This window comes from Peromyscus californicus, unplaced genomic scaffold (genome assembly GCF_007827085.1).
Source record: "Peromyscus californicus insignis strain IS unplaced genomic scaffold, ASM782708v3 Scaffold_4__1_contigs__length_199733344, whole genome shotgun sequence".
In the NCBI taxonomy this organism is placed as follows: domain Eukaryota; kingdom Metazoa; phylum Chordata; class Mammalia; order Rodentia; family Cricetidae; genus Peromyscus; species Peromyscus californicus.
The window spans coordinates 109649895-109663906 of NW_026294562.1; the positions used below are offsets into that span (position 1 = coordinate 109649895).

The following is a 14012-nucleotide window of genomic DNA, read 5'->3' on the forward strand; positions in this document are numbered from 1 at the left end:
TTCAGCATAGTGATTACTCTTCATGGTGTGTAGCATTTAGAATGTTTAGCAGCTCACTGAATAATCTTAGCACTTCAATAAAGTGGTCATTTATCAAGTTTCCACCATGTGTTACACACATTCAGACATAATACATAGATCACAAAACTGGATGGGCTCCATATACAAAGTACAGCCCAGGATTTGGTAATTATTCCATTAACACCAAGCACTGGTCTTACACAGTACTGATGCATTTTTATCTCCAATTCTCAGAAAAGGAAGTTAAGGCTAAGAAAGGTTGTCTAAAATGTCCAAGGTAACATAATCAGAAAATGGCTGAACTCAGGATTCCAGCCCCAAACTGCTAGCTCCACGGAGCCCCTGGATCATCAGTACATTTTTTTCTGATGAAAGCCACAAAGTAGTTTATAAATGAGCACAAGGTATTGTCCTGTTACCTTGACAGGCCAAGAAGGCAAAGGCTTTAAAAAGTTGGCCGGGTACGGGTAGTTCACCATGGCCAGGTTCACCCAGGTCTCAGAGAGCCAGTCTTTCAGGCGCTGGATGTCCTCAGAGTTTAGGGTGCTGCACAGGTGAAAGGCTCTGGTAAGCCATGGTAGACCACTGCCTGGTGACAGAATGACATTAGGTGAAGGGCCCTGGAGAGCCATGGGAGACCACTGCCTGGGGATAGAATGGCATTAGGTGAAGGGCTCTGGGAAGCCATGGTAGACCACTGCCTGGAGACAGAATGGCATTAGGTGAAGGGCCCTGGAGAGCCATGGGAGACCACTGCCTGGGGATAGAATGGCATTAGGTGAACAGCTCTGAGGAGCCATGGTAGACCACTGCCTGGAGACAGAATGACATTAGGTGAAGGGCTCTGGGGAGCCATGGTAGACCACTGCCTGGAGACAGAATGGCATTAGGTGAAGGGCTCTGGGGAGCCATGGGAGACCACTGCCTGGGGATAGAATGGCATTAGGTGAAGGGCCCTGGAGAGCCATGGGAGACCACTGCCTGGGGATAGAATGGCATTGCTGGAAGCTGAAAAATGCTAGTCAACGTAAGTCTTCACAGATCTCTTGTTCTTCACTTTGCATTACAGAAAATACAATTGTCTATGCCATTTCACCAAGAATTTTTGCACCACTCAGCAAAATGCTTTAACACAATCTGATAACTCCATGACAGACAAACTAAACTTCATCATGGGCTTTACCAAAATTAGTAGTATTCTTTATTCTCATTTTAATTAAAAATATTTAATATTTTTATTTAAAATAAATAGGAATACTATAGAACAATGTGGATAAATAAGCAACCACATAAAACAAATGGATGCGGGGCTGGAGAGATGGCTCAGAGGTTAAGAGCACTGACTGCTCTTCCAGAGGTCCTGAGTTCAATTCCCAGCACCCACATGGTGGCTCACAACCATCTACATGTAATGAGATCTGGCGCCCTCTTCTGTGTACATAATAAATAAATAAATAAAAATGGATGCAGCTAACGTAGAGCATTGAACAAAAGATACCAGGCTGAAAACCCCCACGTATATACATTGTACAATTCCAATTACTGAAAAATTCAAGAACAAGTAAAATCACCCTAAGATGATGGTATTAGGATACTGATGGACTATGCAAGTGTGCTGATGTGACTAAGAATGCCATCGGATTTCTGAGAGCCTGATAATGTTCTCTCTTGATCTAGACGATAATTACATCAAGCAATTATCAGCTCATGAATTTTGATTTCTCTTATTTTTAAGATTTATAATGTGCTTTAATAAAATGTGTGCATTTTAAAAAGTGGGTTCGGGAGCTGGAAAAAAAATGGCTCAGCAGTTAAGAGCACTAGCTGCTTTTCCAGAGGACCAAGGTTCAATTCCCAGCACTCACACGGTGTGTCACAACAATTTGTAACTCCAGTACCAGGGGATCAGATGGCATCTTCTGACCTTGGTGGACATCAGGCACACACATAGTACACAGATATACATGCAGGTAGAAAAACCATATACATAAAATATTTTTTAATTAAATGGAAGTATTGAACAAGTGAAATTCAATTCAAAAAAAAAAAACACACACACACACACACAATGTAAATCCATTCCTTTAGGTAAAGCTTACCCGTATTGGAGAGTCGGTTAATGGCACCCCAAGACCTGAGGATGCTCTCCGAACATTTCATACCACCTTTCTTAAAATCTTCAGTTACGATCTTCATAAACACACCACAGGGCGTCAACTCTTCAAACTGCCAGATAGGGGCAGAAGCTGCAAGAGCTCTGAATGATCAGAGAAATGACAGGAAGAAAGAAGAAAATGGGACTCAGCAAAGTTTTAAAACAACCAGCTCAAGCCAGACAACATCCTAGCGTGGAGAGGGGAGGCGGCATGTGAGCCCATTCCTAACTGGCAATGGACCGTTGCTAGGACAAGGAGAGTCAGTTATCTTTAATAGTGTGGCCAACGGTAGGTCAGCCACCCTCCAGTAGAAGGCCACGTATTCAAAAGTATGTGGGTAGCTCAAGTGGGACTTGATGGGTGTAGAGGAGTGGGGAGGAGGAGGAGGAGGAAGAAGGGAACACAAGTTTTGTAAGTCAGGGAAGAAGGGATGAATCAGGAAGGGGTTGGAAGAGAAGGATGAAAATACATTGTATAAAAGATTCAATAACAAACTAATAAAAACTACGAAAAACAAATAAAAATATTTTTATAATTATTTTATATTTTATTCGCTTTTAGAAAATAAAATAGAAACTGAGCCTTAACAAGATGATTAGAAAAATAACACAGCTGTTAATGAGATGGGATCCAGAAACATCTATATGACAGCATGGAACACGCTTGACCCAGAATGAATCTCTAAGTTTCTTTTGATCATTAAGAAGTGCTATGGAGCCAGGCGTGGTGGTGCACAACTTCAATCCCAGCACTCAGGAGGCAGAGGCAGGTGGATATCTGTGAGTTCGAGGCCAACTTGGTCTACAAACTGAATTCCAGGACAGTCAGGGCTGTTACATAGAGAAACACTATCTCGGGGGGCGGGGTGGGGGGGGGGGGGGGGGGGGGGGGGGGGGGGGAGGTACTCGAGTCCAGCCCAAATGCACTTACCCCACTACTAAATGAGGATATTTCATCCTGAACCAGGCTGCAAGCACACCGCCATAAGAGCCCCCGATGGCAATGACAGGTTGACCATCGGCTCCTGGGACAGTTCTTTTCAAGTGTCTAATTAACTCTGCAAAATCAGCCAGAGCTTGTTCTGATGTCAGAAAATTCAAGTGCTTGGAGTCCTGAGGGTTGGGAGGGTGAACACAGATGTAAATGTGGACACAGTTGCGGCACAGGCACAGTTTATGTCCAGAACAGAACTTGAGTCACGGAAGCTTTTCTCCAAATAGAATTTCTAGAAAGTTGAGTCAAAATGCCCAGTCAAATCACAGGGTGTTGTGATTTCAACAACTCACGAAAAGTGAAGTTTGTAGAACATAATACATTTTGCATTAAGTGGAATCTCTCTCTCTCTCTCTCTCTCTCTCTCTCTCTCTCTCTCTCTCTCTTTCTGTGTATGTGTAAGTTTACTGAAAAATGCAATACATAAAGCAAGACCAAACACATCTCCAAACACTACTTTCCAGCAGCAGATGTAACTTGACCTGTTTAATTAAGGATTTTTACCACACAAAATCTGCTGCCACAGTGCTGATTTTGTCAGGAAATTTAAACAACTATTTGATGTGGTTTGTAATTTTTATTTTACATTTGTAAGATTCCTTCATTTTCTTTCTCCCAAACATAAAACAATTGAGGTACATTTACAAAAACAACCAGCCTGTGGCTGAGTGAGATGTGCAGAAATTTCCCATGAGCACCAAGGGGAACTGTCAAGTCATAGCTCTTGGTCTGCTTGCTTACATGGCAGTGGTCCTGCCATCATATGCTCAATGTCCCCTGGAATACACAAGATTGGCCTGGAGGGAGAACATGGGCACCCAGGGCATTCCTGCAGGTAGCCTTCCCAAGCCAGCAGCCTGAAGCACAGGTCTTGTTTTGTGGGTGGATGTCAATGATCTTATGAGGCTTGAGGGATCACTTTGTTTCTGAAGTAAAAAATAAGGTTGCAGAAGAACTGTCACTGTGTCTGAAATACTTTTTAAAATTGCTGCCAAGTGTCTGACACTGAGAATATAACTCTCCTTCATGCTTGGTGTTCATCAGTTCTACAGGACAGAGCCTGCTTCTCTTCACCACTTTCACACACACACACACACACACACACAAAAGGGAACTGAAACAATTGCCAAATTCCAAAATCTGTCAGCAGCCAGGAGAAAGGAGGAAGTGGCCTGAAAGGACCTGAGAGCTCAGTCTACCTGTCAGACAAAGGCAGCAGAGAGGAGGTGGGAGCTGGAGGTGGACAGCTGAGGAGAGTCCAGGCCCTGGGTCCGAGCTCCTCTGCTATGGAAGCCACCAGTGATCTAGACAGTGAGGAATACTCAGGACACTGACAGACATGTCCCCCCGCCCTTCTCCACCCTTTACCCCAGTGTTTCTCCTCAGTGGGCGCCATAGCTCCTTCAGCAGGACCGCTGGCCATGGAGAAGTGAACCCACCGTATGTGTGTCCTTGAAGGAGTTTAAGTACTAACTTGTCACCTCCCTGACAGTGCAGCCCTGGCTTGACCCTACCCTGGAAGTGTCACTATTTCAAACACCACAACACAGCCTGGAGGAACAACACCGTTTGTTCCTCCAACAAGACGACATGCCCAACATCCACCAGAGCCTGTCACACGTTCTGTGTTCTCCTTTCCAAATGCCATTTGCTCTAGATGCTCTTTGCTCAAGGGTTTGTTAAGGTTGTAGAAATAATAGAAACCTTTAGCAATAAATGTGATGGAATACGAGACCAAGTTTAATATGAGGCTGTTGTCATTGCATTTCAAGTCTTGATACATTTAAGCTGTCCGAGATTTAGTTGAAGATGAACAAAGTCCTGCAGACAACTAAGAAAAGGATTCTGAGTCAAAATAAGCTCTCTCCTCCTTACCAGAAAGAGTCTACGTTTGCTACAGCAATAGCTGGAACAAGCTCAGTGGCCAGTCACAGACAGCTGTAAGAACTAGAAGGAAAACAATGCTTCTCAGGCATGAAGAGAAAAGCCCATGCAAGACATTCGTCACACAAAAAAAAGGAAACCCATTCAGCAAATTCCACGACGGTTCTGCTCTCTGTGTGGGTCCATTTCCCTCTGCAATGTGAAATAATACTGAACTCAGAAGGCTAATGGGTATTTTAAAAATACATCTGTAAATTTTTCACACTCCTTCCTTTCAAAGATGCAGCCCAATTTCCCCTTTTCATGCTTGCACTAGGCCTAGTGACCGGGTTCTAGTTGACAAAAATGTGGAAAAACGGGGGCTGGAGAGATGGCTCAGAGGTTAAGAGCACTGGCTGCTCTTCCAGAGGTCCTGAGTTCAATTTCCAGCAACCACATGGTTGCTCACAACCACCTCTAATGAGATCTGGTGCCCTCTTCTGGCCTACAAGGACACATGTAGACAGAACACTGTATGTATAATAAATAAATAAATTTTTTAAAAAAAAAGAAAAGAAAAGAAAAGAAACAAGCCTAAGTTTAAAAAAAAATGTGGAAAACGTGATGCTCTGTGACTACCTAGGTCAGGTCATCAGAAATGGCTGGAGCATTGAGAGAAGTTAGCTGCTATGTCACAAACTCAGGCAGGCACTTGGGCAATGTAGGAGGAGAGAGAGGAACAGAAGCCTCTCACCAGGCATCCACACCAGTTTACCGCTCCTTTGATGGACTCCTGTGAGTAGAGTCCCAAGAGTGGCCAGTGCAAGCAGAAAAGCAGAACTAGATTATGTCGCAGAGTGGAGATCTAATAAAAGGTTGCTTGATAAAAGTCCGGAGAAGGGTCTGGGTCACCAGAAGCATTCTAGACAACTATCAAGTCTCCCAGGCCAAGGGTCTTAAACCCTAGGATAAGAGCTGTTACTCTAACTGCTGCCAAGAGCCAAGGGTCCCAGTACCCAAGGTCTGCATGGTGACTGTAACCCATGGATGGGGCTTAGGGTTCCAAAACCCAAAGCTGGCCAGGGATTGTCACAGTGGAGTTTCCACTTGCCACTGCTCCTGCCTGGCTTCTGCCATAACTAGCTGTTCTTGGACACTGAAGGAAAAGAAGATCTGCCAGAAACCAGAATTCTTTCCCACCCACAAGTACTCTCCAGGTGAGCAAAAGAACCTCTGGGCCTGGTGACAGTTCACATACCTGTAGTCCCAGTACTTGGCAGACTGACAAAGAAGAATCACGAGTTCAAGGCTAACATGAGCTATATAAATGCCATTCTATCTCAAAAACAGTAAAGAGGAAAAGAAAGAAAAAAATGAAAAGCATGACCAGTGCTGGGGATGCAGTTGTGTTGGAAGGATGGCTGCCTATCAAGTATGAAGCCCTAGGCTCAAGCCCAGAACCACATAAAACCAGACATGCTGTCTGCTGCATACCTGCAATCTTAGCACTTGAAGGTGAAGGTAGGACACACTGGGATACACCAGACTCTGTCCTATCCACCCCCTGAAAAGGACAACCTTTTAAAAAAAATGTGTACTTACCTTGAAGGAATCATCACCAAAGGGAAGGGACTCCCCATAGTATCGATGTTCAGCAAACACCAACAAAGCTTTCAGCTTCTCAGCCACATCCCACATGAACCCCTGGAAAGAGTTCACAAATCCAGGAGTAAAATTAGGGTGTAAAAATATCACATTGAACTTCTACAGACCATAAAAATAGATATTAAACCACACCAGAAAGTGTTCTCTGGGGGAAAAAAATTGTGCAATTTATGTGTGTTGCACAGATATGTGATCCTTGTTGCACTTTTGAAAATGGGTTCCACAGCCAAGTATGGCAGCACCAGGAGTAGAGAGAGAGAGACAGAGACAGAGAGAGAGAGAGACAGAGAGACAGAGAGACAGAGAGACAGAGAGACAGAGAGACAGAGAGACAGAGACAGAGGAGCCCCCAGCCCCTAGCACAAAGCCAACCTGTACAACATAGTAACTTCCAAATTAGCCTGAGCTCACAAGGATGAGCCTGTCTCAAACACAGAAACAAAGGAAGAGTAAAAACGAGGCTTTCATTGTCCATGCACAACAAATGTGACCTCCTCTTCTGACACTCACCCCAAACTCCCTCAGGATTTTAAACTTATATATTAGGAAATTAGCTAACAGCAGTTATTAATTCCTGCTTACAATGTGTCAGATACTGTTCTAACCACTGCATGTAATAATTCACCTAATTAGCACAATAAACAAGAATCAGGCACTGTGCTTTTACAGACAAGGACACTGAGACCCAAGGCTCAGTGTTCACACAGGTGGCAGAGCCAAGACTGAATACAGGCTGTAATGCAGAGCAGTCACCAAAGGCCACTAGACTCCCTTATTCCCCCCACACTGATGGCTTCTCACTAATCATCTGCCTCTTTCTCTTTGACTGGATGGTGACCTCTGAATCCTTCCTAAGGAAGCATCCCAAGCAGACAGGTCAGTGGATTAGACATATATCATGGATTAAAGCCATGTCATTCCCAATGAATGCTGTTTGTGTTTAACAAGTTACTATTCCCTAACAAGGCATAAGAACCTCAAAATGGCTTTGGTTGTTTAGAGCCATCTCTAAGGAATTATTATCCCCTGTGGGGATAATGGACATGTTAGCCTGATACCTGTGCTTGTCAAGACTCCACTTCTCTTTCACAGAGCTGCTTACTCCAGCCACATATTCCAGTTCCAGCCATACCCAGCTCAGCACATCCTCCTCTGCATGCCCCAGCCCAGCAGAGCTGTCCATCTCCCCTCAACACCAGAGTGCTGCAAAGAAGTCTATTCTACCTGCTGCAACAGGAACTCACATGTATATCTTACAGCACCAGATTATGAATATCTTAAGAGTAGGATCAGACCTCTGTGGAGCTGACCTCAGGTTTTGACAGGAAGCAACTTAACCGAACAGATGCATGGTACAATTAGCGATTATTTGCTTGCATCCATTTCAAGGGTATTTTTACTTTTCAAAAGAGGACTAAGTAATGTGTTAACATGTATTAACACTGCAGATGGACTTTCTTTTCTGCCACCCACCTCAAACAGATACAAAGACGTCTTACTCATTATGAAAGCTCGGTTTTAGCTTAGGCTTTTCCCACTAGCTCTTATAACTTAAATTAACCTGCTTTTATTAATCAATGTTTTACCATGTGGCTTTTCCTTTCCTTCATTCTGTATGTCTGACTCCCTCCATGTCTGTTGGCATCTCCTCTGCACCTCGATTATCTCCTCCTACTTCCTCTCTCTGCCCAGAAGTCCCTCCTATACCTCCTGCCTAGCTGTTGGTCATTCAGCTCTTTATTAAAGCAATCACAGCAATATATCTTCATGCAGTGTACAACTATCTCACAGCATAACACTATATTTCTACAGGTGCCTTAATTTTATTTAATTGTCAAAACAACACTAGGAAATAGGTATTTTTTTATTATATCCGTTTAACAGATGGGAAGACTGAACTGTAGAGTTAAAAGCTTACCCAAATTCAAACAACCAACTAACAAAATAAGAATCGAACCTCTGCGTCTGGCTAACATCTTCACTACTATACAATCTCTCAGGAAATCTGTATGTAGAGGTGAACATACAATTGTGATATTTTAGTTTGCAAAGGAAGCTGTCTAGGACTAGGGAGGGTGAGGATCTGCCCTTTTGGGATCTCTTTCTGGTCAACTCTCCGGAACTGCTCCTACACTGAGCGTCTTTTCATTCCTGCCCTTCTAATGAGAGAGTTTGCCCCGTGAGCCTTAACTCCCACTGCAGCGCCTGTACAGCAGTGGGGTCTGCTGGAGGCAGGACCAGCTCTCTGCCTAGATTAAAGAGCAGGAGAAGTTGCCCTGTGGCTCTGGCACAAAAGGGAAGCCACATCTAAAGAAGAGAAAAGAGATGAGGCAGTCCTGGTTTCTCACAGAGTAACAGCGGGAATCTGAGGGGCAATGAGACTTGATTCCAGCTGTCATTGACTCAGGTCCTGGATCTCCTTTCTTCTACTTTCCACATATTTAGACTCTTAACACTTGTAAGAGAGGGGTAAAAATCACAAATGGGAATTCAGGAGCTATGAGTGAATTCACATCTTTATTTCAACTGAGCTCACGGAGCAAGCGTTTTCTGCAGGTTCCTGCATACCAGGCACCATGGCAGATACTTCCATTCTGGATAATATGATATTTTCTACTTTACCACAATTGAGCCTGTATTTTTGATAGAAATTTGACATTTTCTACTCACAGGTTCCTGACATGCCAAGAAGGATGATGTCATCTTTTCGTTTGCTCTAATTTAAGTTTTATTCATGGATTTAAGTATAATGAAAGGTAACTAGAAACACAGGCATGGAAGCAAGTTAATGGTCCTACTGTGTTAATACTTATGAGTATAAAAGAAGTGAACGAACAGGAAGATCAACTAAAATACACCACCAGCTTCACCTCTGTCCTCCCTACATGATGGTGAAACTTACATCTTCTTACATTTACTTACACTTTTGCTTTTATTTTGTTCATTTATAACAAATATATATTGGGCACTTATTACATGCTTAATATAATACTAAACTCCAAACGCACAATGCCAAATAAGTGTGTGAAAAGTCCACCCTTATATTTATCTAGTAGAGGCCATAATCAAAACACACAATATGTACTGGGCATGGTGGTTCACACCTTTAATCCCAGCTCATATCTCAGGAGACAGAGACAGGTGGATCTCTATGAGTTCTAGCCCAGCCTGATCTAAATAATGAGTACCAGAACAGCCAGGACTGTGTAGAGAGACCTGTCTTAAATCCCTGCACCAAAAAAAAAAAAAAAGAAAAAAAGAAAAAGAAAGAAAGAAATTCAAAAGCCTCTATATTCAATAAATCAAGATTTTTTAATTAAAATTCAGTTTTCTAAAAATAGAATTTTGTTCTTTTCACTTACAGTTCCACTAAGTGAAACATGGAGTCCTCTTGAATATCTATATTTATTCTTTGTAGACTTGTTTATTTGCATAAATTTGTTATTTTTTGAATTATTAGTGAGTTTTTCTTTCTTTCTAGTAGCTTTATAATTAAGAACAATAATAATAACCAGGACCTGGTGGTACAGGCCTGTAATCCCAGCTACTTGTGAGACTAAGGTAAGAGGATTGCAAATTTATGTAGTGCCTGGATTATAGTGAGTTCAAAGCCAGCCTGGGTGGCTTAGTCAGACCATGCCTCAAAATTAAAAATTAAAGAGGCCTTGGGATACAGCTCAGTGGTAGGACACTTCCTCTGCATGTGCAAGGTCCTGGGTTCAATTCCCAATGCCACAAAGGGAAACAAAGTTTCAAGATTGATCTCAGAAAACATTCTCCAGCTCATCATAGTAAAAGGCAAATTGTTTAAGTGACCTTCACCAAAGTGCACATACCACATACCGTATGATTTGAAAACCAGGTAATATCCCCTTCATTGCCAGTGTAGAAAAGTATTACACCATCATATGTCTTCCAGTATTTATCAGATATTAGGTACCGCTGCTTAAAAGTTTTTGTATTATAAAATCCAAAATGATCAATCTACATTAAAAACAAAACAGACAAGACATATCTCAAAGAAAGTAATTAGATTAGCATAAAAATTGACTAAAATCAACTTGGATCATAAAATTACCAAAAGAAACTTTAAACCTCACTTGGTTTTATCAGTAGTAACTATTATAGTAACTATTTTTACACATATATAGTGTGCAACATCTTTTAAAATGTGTATACATTGTGGAATAGCAAATTGATCTAATTACATAACATTACCTTACATACTTATTACCTTTTTTGGTGAGAGCACTTAGAATCTATTCTCTTAGCAGTTTTGAATAAATTCCATTATTGTTCAAAGTAAAGAAAGCCCATACCATCTGAATATTCATTACCTAAATTTTCAGTATCACAATCAAGACCTAGTAAACCATTGAAAGGGTCTATAAGCATTGCCACTGTCCCACCAATAGATAACACACACACACACACACACACACACACACACACACACACACACACACACACACACACACACACACCAGGGACAGTGCGCCCTCTGCTGTCCAGACTGAGATCCACATGTCATTTTCCAAGGCCTGCAGTGGGGACTTGAGAAATCACAGCATGAAAAACCCACAGAAGCAATCTGACCAGCACTGCTCTAAGCAAGCTGAGCTCAAAGGGCTCAAAAGTGGCAGGATTTTCATCCCCTTACTATCCCCGCCCCCCAAAAGAAGATTCAATAAAAGAAACAAGAGCTTGTTAGTCAAGTGAGTGGTTGACATTTGGGACGATAAAATTACAAGACCAGCTGACAAATCTTGCTGTCAAAAAAAGAAATCCCACTCAAAAATTAGTAAAGTTACATGAATAGATATAGAAGTAAATTACAAGAAGACATCACTGGCTACCATTTTAATACAATGAACATGAAACAAATAGAACATAAAGGAAATACAAAATGGAGTTGATTTAAATATTGAATTCATGAAAATCCATTAAAGTATAAGAACATTTTTAAAGAGTGCCTGCTTAAGATGCCTATTAAATCAATCCCTTGCTTTAAAGTTGGGAATTAACAGCAAAGAATCAGGACGTAGCCAGATGGTGGTGGCACATGCCTTTAATCCCAGCACTTGGGAGGCAGAGGCAGGCGGATCTCTGTGAGTTCGAGGCCAGTCTGGTCTACAAAGCAAGTTCCAGGAAAGGCACAAAGCTACACAGAGAAACTCTGTCTCAAAAAACCAAAAAAAAAAAAAAAAAAAAAAAAAAGAATCAAGACATGTGTTAAAGAGTACCAAACAGTCCTGCTGATAAAGAAAAACTGCCTAACTAAGTATCAGCTAGTGCAAAATGAATCATTAAGTTGGAAAAATCATTGTTCTGCAATGTTACTGATTAGAGCAAGAGCTATTAATTGGCATTGAGAACATTTAAAAATATAGCAGAAAAATTTAACTTCTGTATGGTGTCACAATGATATCACAGACATCACTATTTTGTTACAAGGAAGAAAGTAACTTTACAATAAAATATTGGGCCATTATCATCTTAATCTAATGGTCAATATTGAAATCACAAATGGCCAATCAGGCAAGGGACGTGTGACTTCTTGTGTGTGCAATATAAAGCACACATCACCCATGATACATTGTCAAATTTTACATTTATTTACTGAATCCAGACTTTAGCTCTAGTGCCAGGCTCCAGGAAGCACTGAGAGTAGCATGTTGAGCTGAGTGCACACTGAAGAGGCAGTTGGGGCCGGGCGGTGGTGGCGCACGCCTTTAATCCCAGCACTCGGGAGGCAGAGCCGGGCGGATCTCTGTGAGTTCGAGGCCAGCCTGGGCTACCAAGTGAGTTCCAGGAAAGGCGCAAAGCTACACAGAGAAACCCTGTCTCGAAAAACCAAAAAAAAAAAAAAAAAAAAAGAGGCAGTTGGGAGTCTGAAGATGGGGTATCTTACAACGCACACATGTACACAAAACGTTAGCATCCCTAGTTCTCATCCAACTGCATACTTTGTGACTTCTAAACGATCTCTGTGCAATCTGAAAATGACTACCCACTTCTCAGAAGAAGAAGTTTACAGAGACTGAGCCTATAATAATGACATCCATGGCTAAATAGATACCCTGTCCATTGCATATGTCAGTCTACTCAACCACTCATCCAACAAGGAACTGTCTAGGCCAAGTGCTGAGCTTTTTTTTTTCTTTAAGCTAATTTAAAGTTTTTAAACAAATATAACAAAATAAAACATTAAATTAAGAAACAAAAGAGAACAAGAGAGACACGCAAGTGACTCCACCTGCTCCCACTCAGCGCAGGGCTTCTCCTCTTGAGGGCCCGGCAAGCACCATCCGCACTACCTAGGAACTTGAGAGAAATGTTTTGTCTCCAGCTGAATCCCAGACCTCCTGAATCTGAAAATTCTGGGGGCACAGCCCAGGAATCCGTGCTCTTCGGGTGATTCTGGTGCAGCTAAAGTTTTAAAAGTCACCGAGCTAGAATCAACACTGACATGAGAGTTGGGTGTGCTATTGCTTCTCTTGAACTTGATCTCAGACGTGAGCATCTTGGGCTAAATGAGTGTCTAGTGTTAAATAATTTGAGTTACCATCCAAACAGCTATTAGAAGCAAAGCAATTGTGCCATTTGAGGTTCACCAATAACCCCAATCTATTTCAGTGAGGGTGCATAGACAGATTGTGTCAGGGGTAAAGAAAGGAAACTCAGGACTCTCTGAGACTTCTATAGGATTCTCAAATCATAGAGATTTTTAACCTCTCCCACCGGCATTCAGAATTAGCCATCATATGACTATTCCTCCTACCTTTTTTTTTTTTCCGAGACAGGGTTTCTCTGTAGTTTTGCGCCTTTCCTGGAACTCACTTTGTAGACCAGGCTGGCCTCGAACTCACAGAGATCCTCCTGCCTCTGCCTCCCGAGTGCTGGGATTAAAGGCGTGCGCCACCACCGCCCGGCTTCCTCCTACCTTTTAAAAACAGCTCACAAAGAGTCTCAGTCTAAAGACTTCAAATTTGGAATCAATGGTGTTTATATGCTATGAAAAAAAAAAGTGAGGAAAGTTCTTGCCAGAAGAAAATCTAGAATCTCAAAGGCCTCAGGAACTTAGGGAACAGAGACAGCCTAATTCCCCTCTTAGGCCTCACCCAGGCACTCCAGGCACTCCAGCTCCTCACCATCAGCTTCAACTGTTGAGACTTTGAGGGGAAAGAGGAAAGAACGTGCCTTGGTAGAAGGCAAGCAAGTTGGGAGAATTAACAGACATGAGCTTAAGTCTCTGCTGGCTCTCTCATGGCATATACTCATCCATGCTTTCAAGAATGAAGCCTTTAACTGGGT

General features: G+C 42.2%; 1 protein-coding gene and 1 long non-coding RNA gene across 2 annotated transcripts in view; one reads left to right on the plus strand and one right to left on the minus strand.

Moving 5' to 3' along the window:
• The window catches only part of LOC128095241 (lysosomal Pro-X carboxypeptidase-like), a 30053-nt gene extending 20144 nt beyond the window's left edge, over window positions 1-9909 (minus strand). Inside the window, exons 1-4 of the mRNA XM_052714061.1 lie at window positions 6636-9909; window positions 3108-3289; window positions 2121-2278; window positions 441-610 (exon numbers count right to left, since the gene is read on the minus strand). Coding sequence (XP_052570021.1) covers window positions 441-610; window positions 2121-2278; window positions 3108-3289; window positions 6636-6731 — 606 coding nt within the window. The 5' untranslated portion in view covers window positions 6732-9909. The remainder of the gene's footprint in view (window positions 1-440; window positions 611-2120; window positions 2279-3107; window positions 3290-6635) is intronic.
• The window catches only part of LOC128095243 (uncharacterized), a 103702-nt gene that overhangs the window by 20426 nt on the left and 69264 nt on the right, over window positions 1-14012 (plus strand). The gene's annotated exons all lie outside the window — the stretch shown is intronic.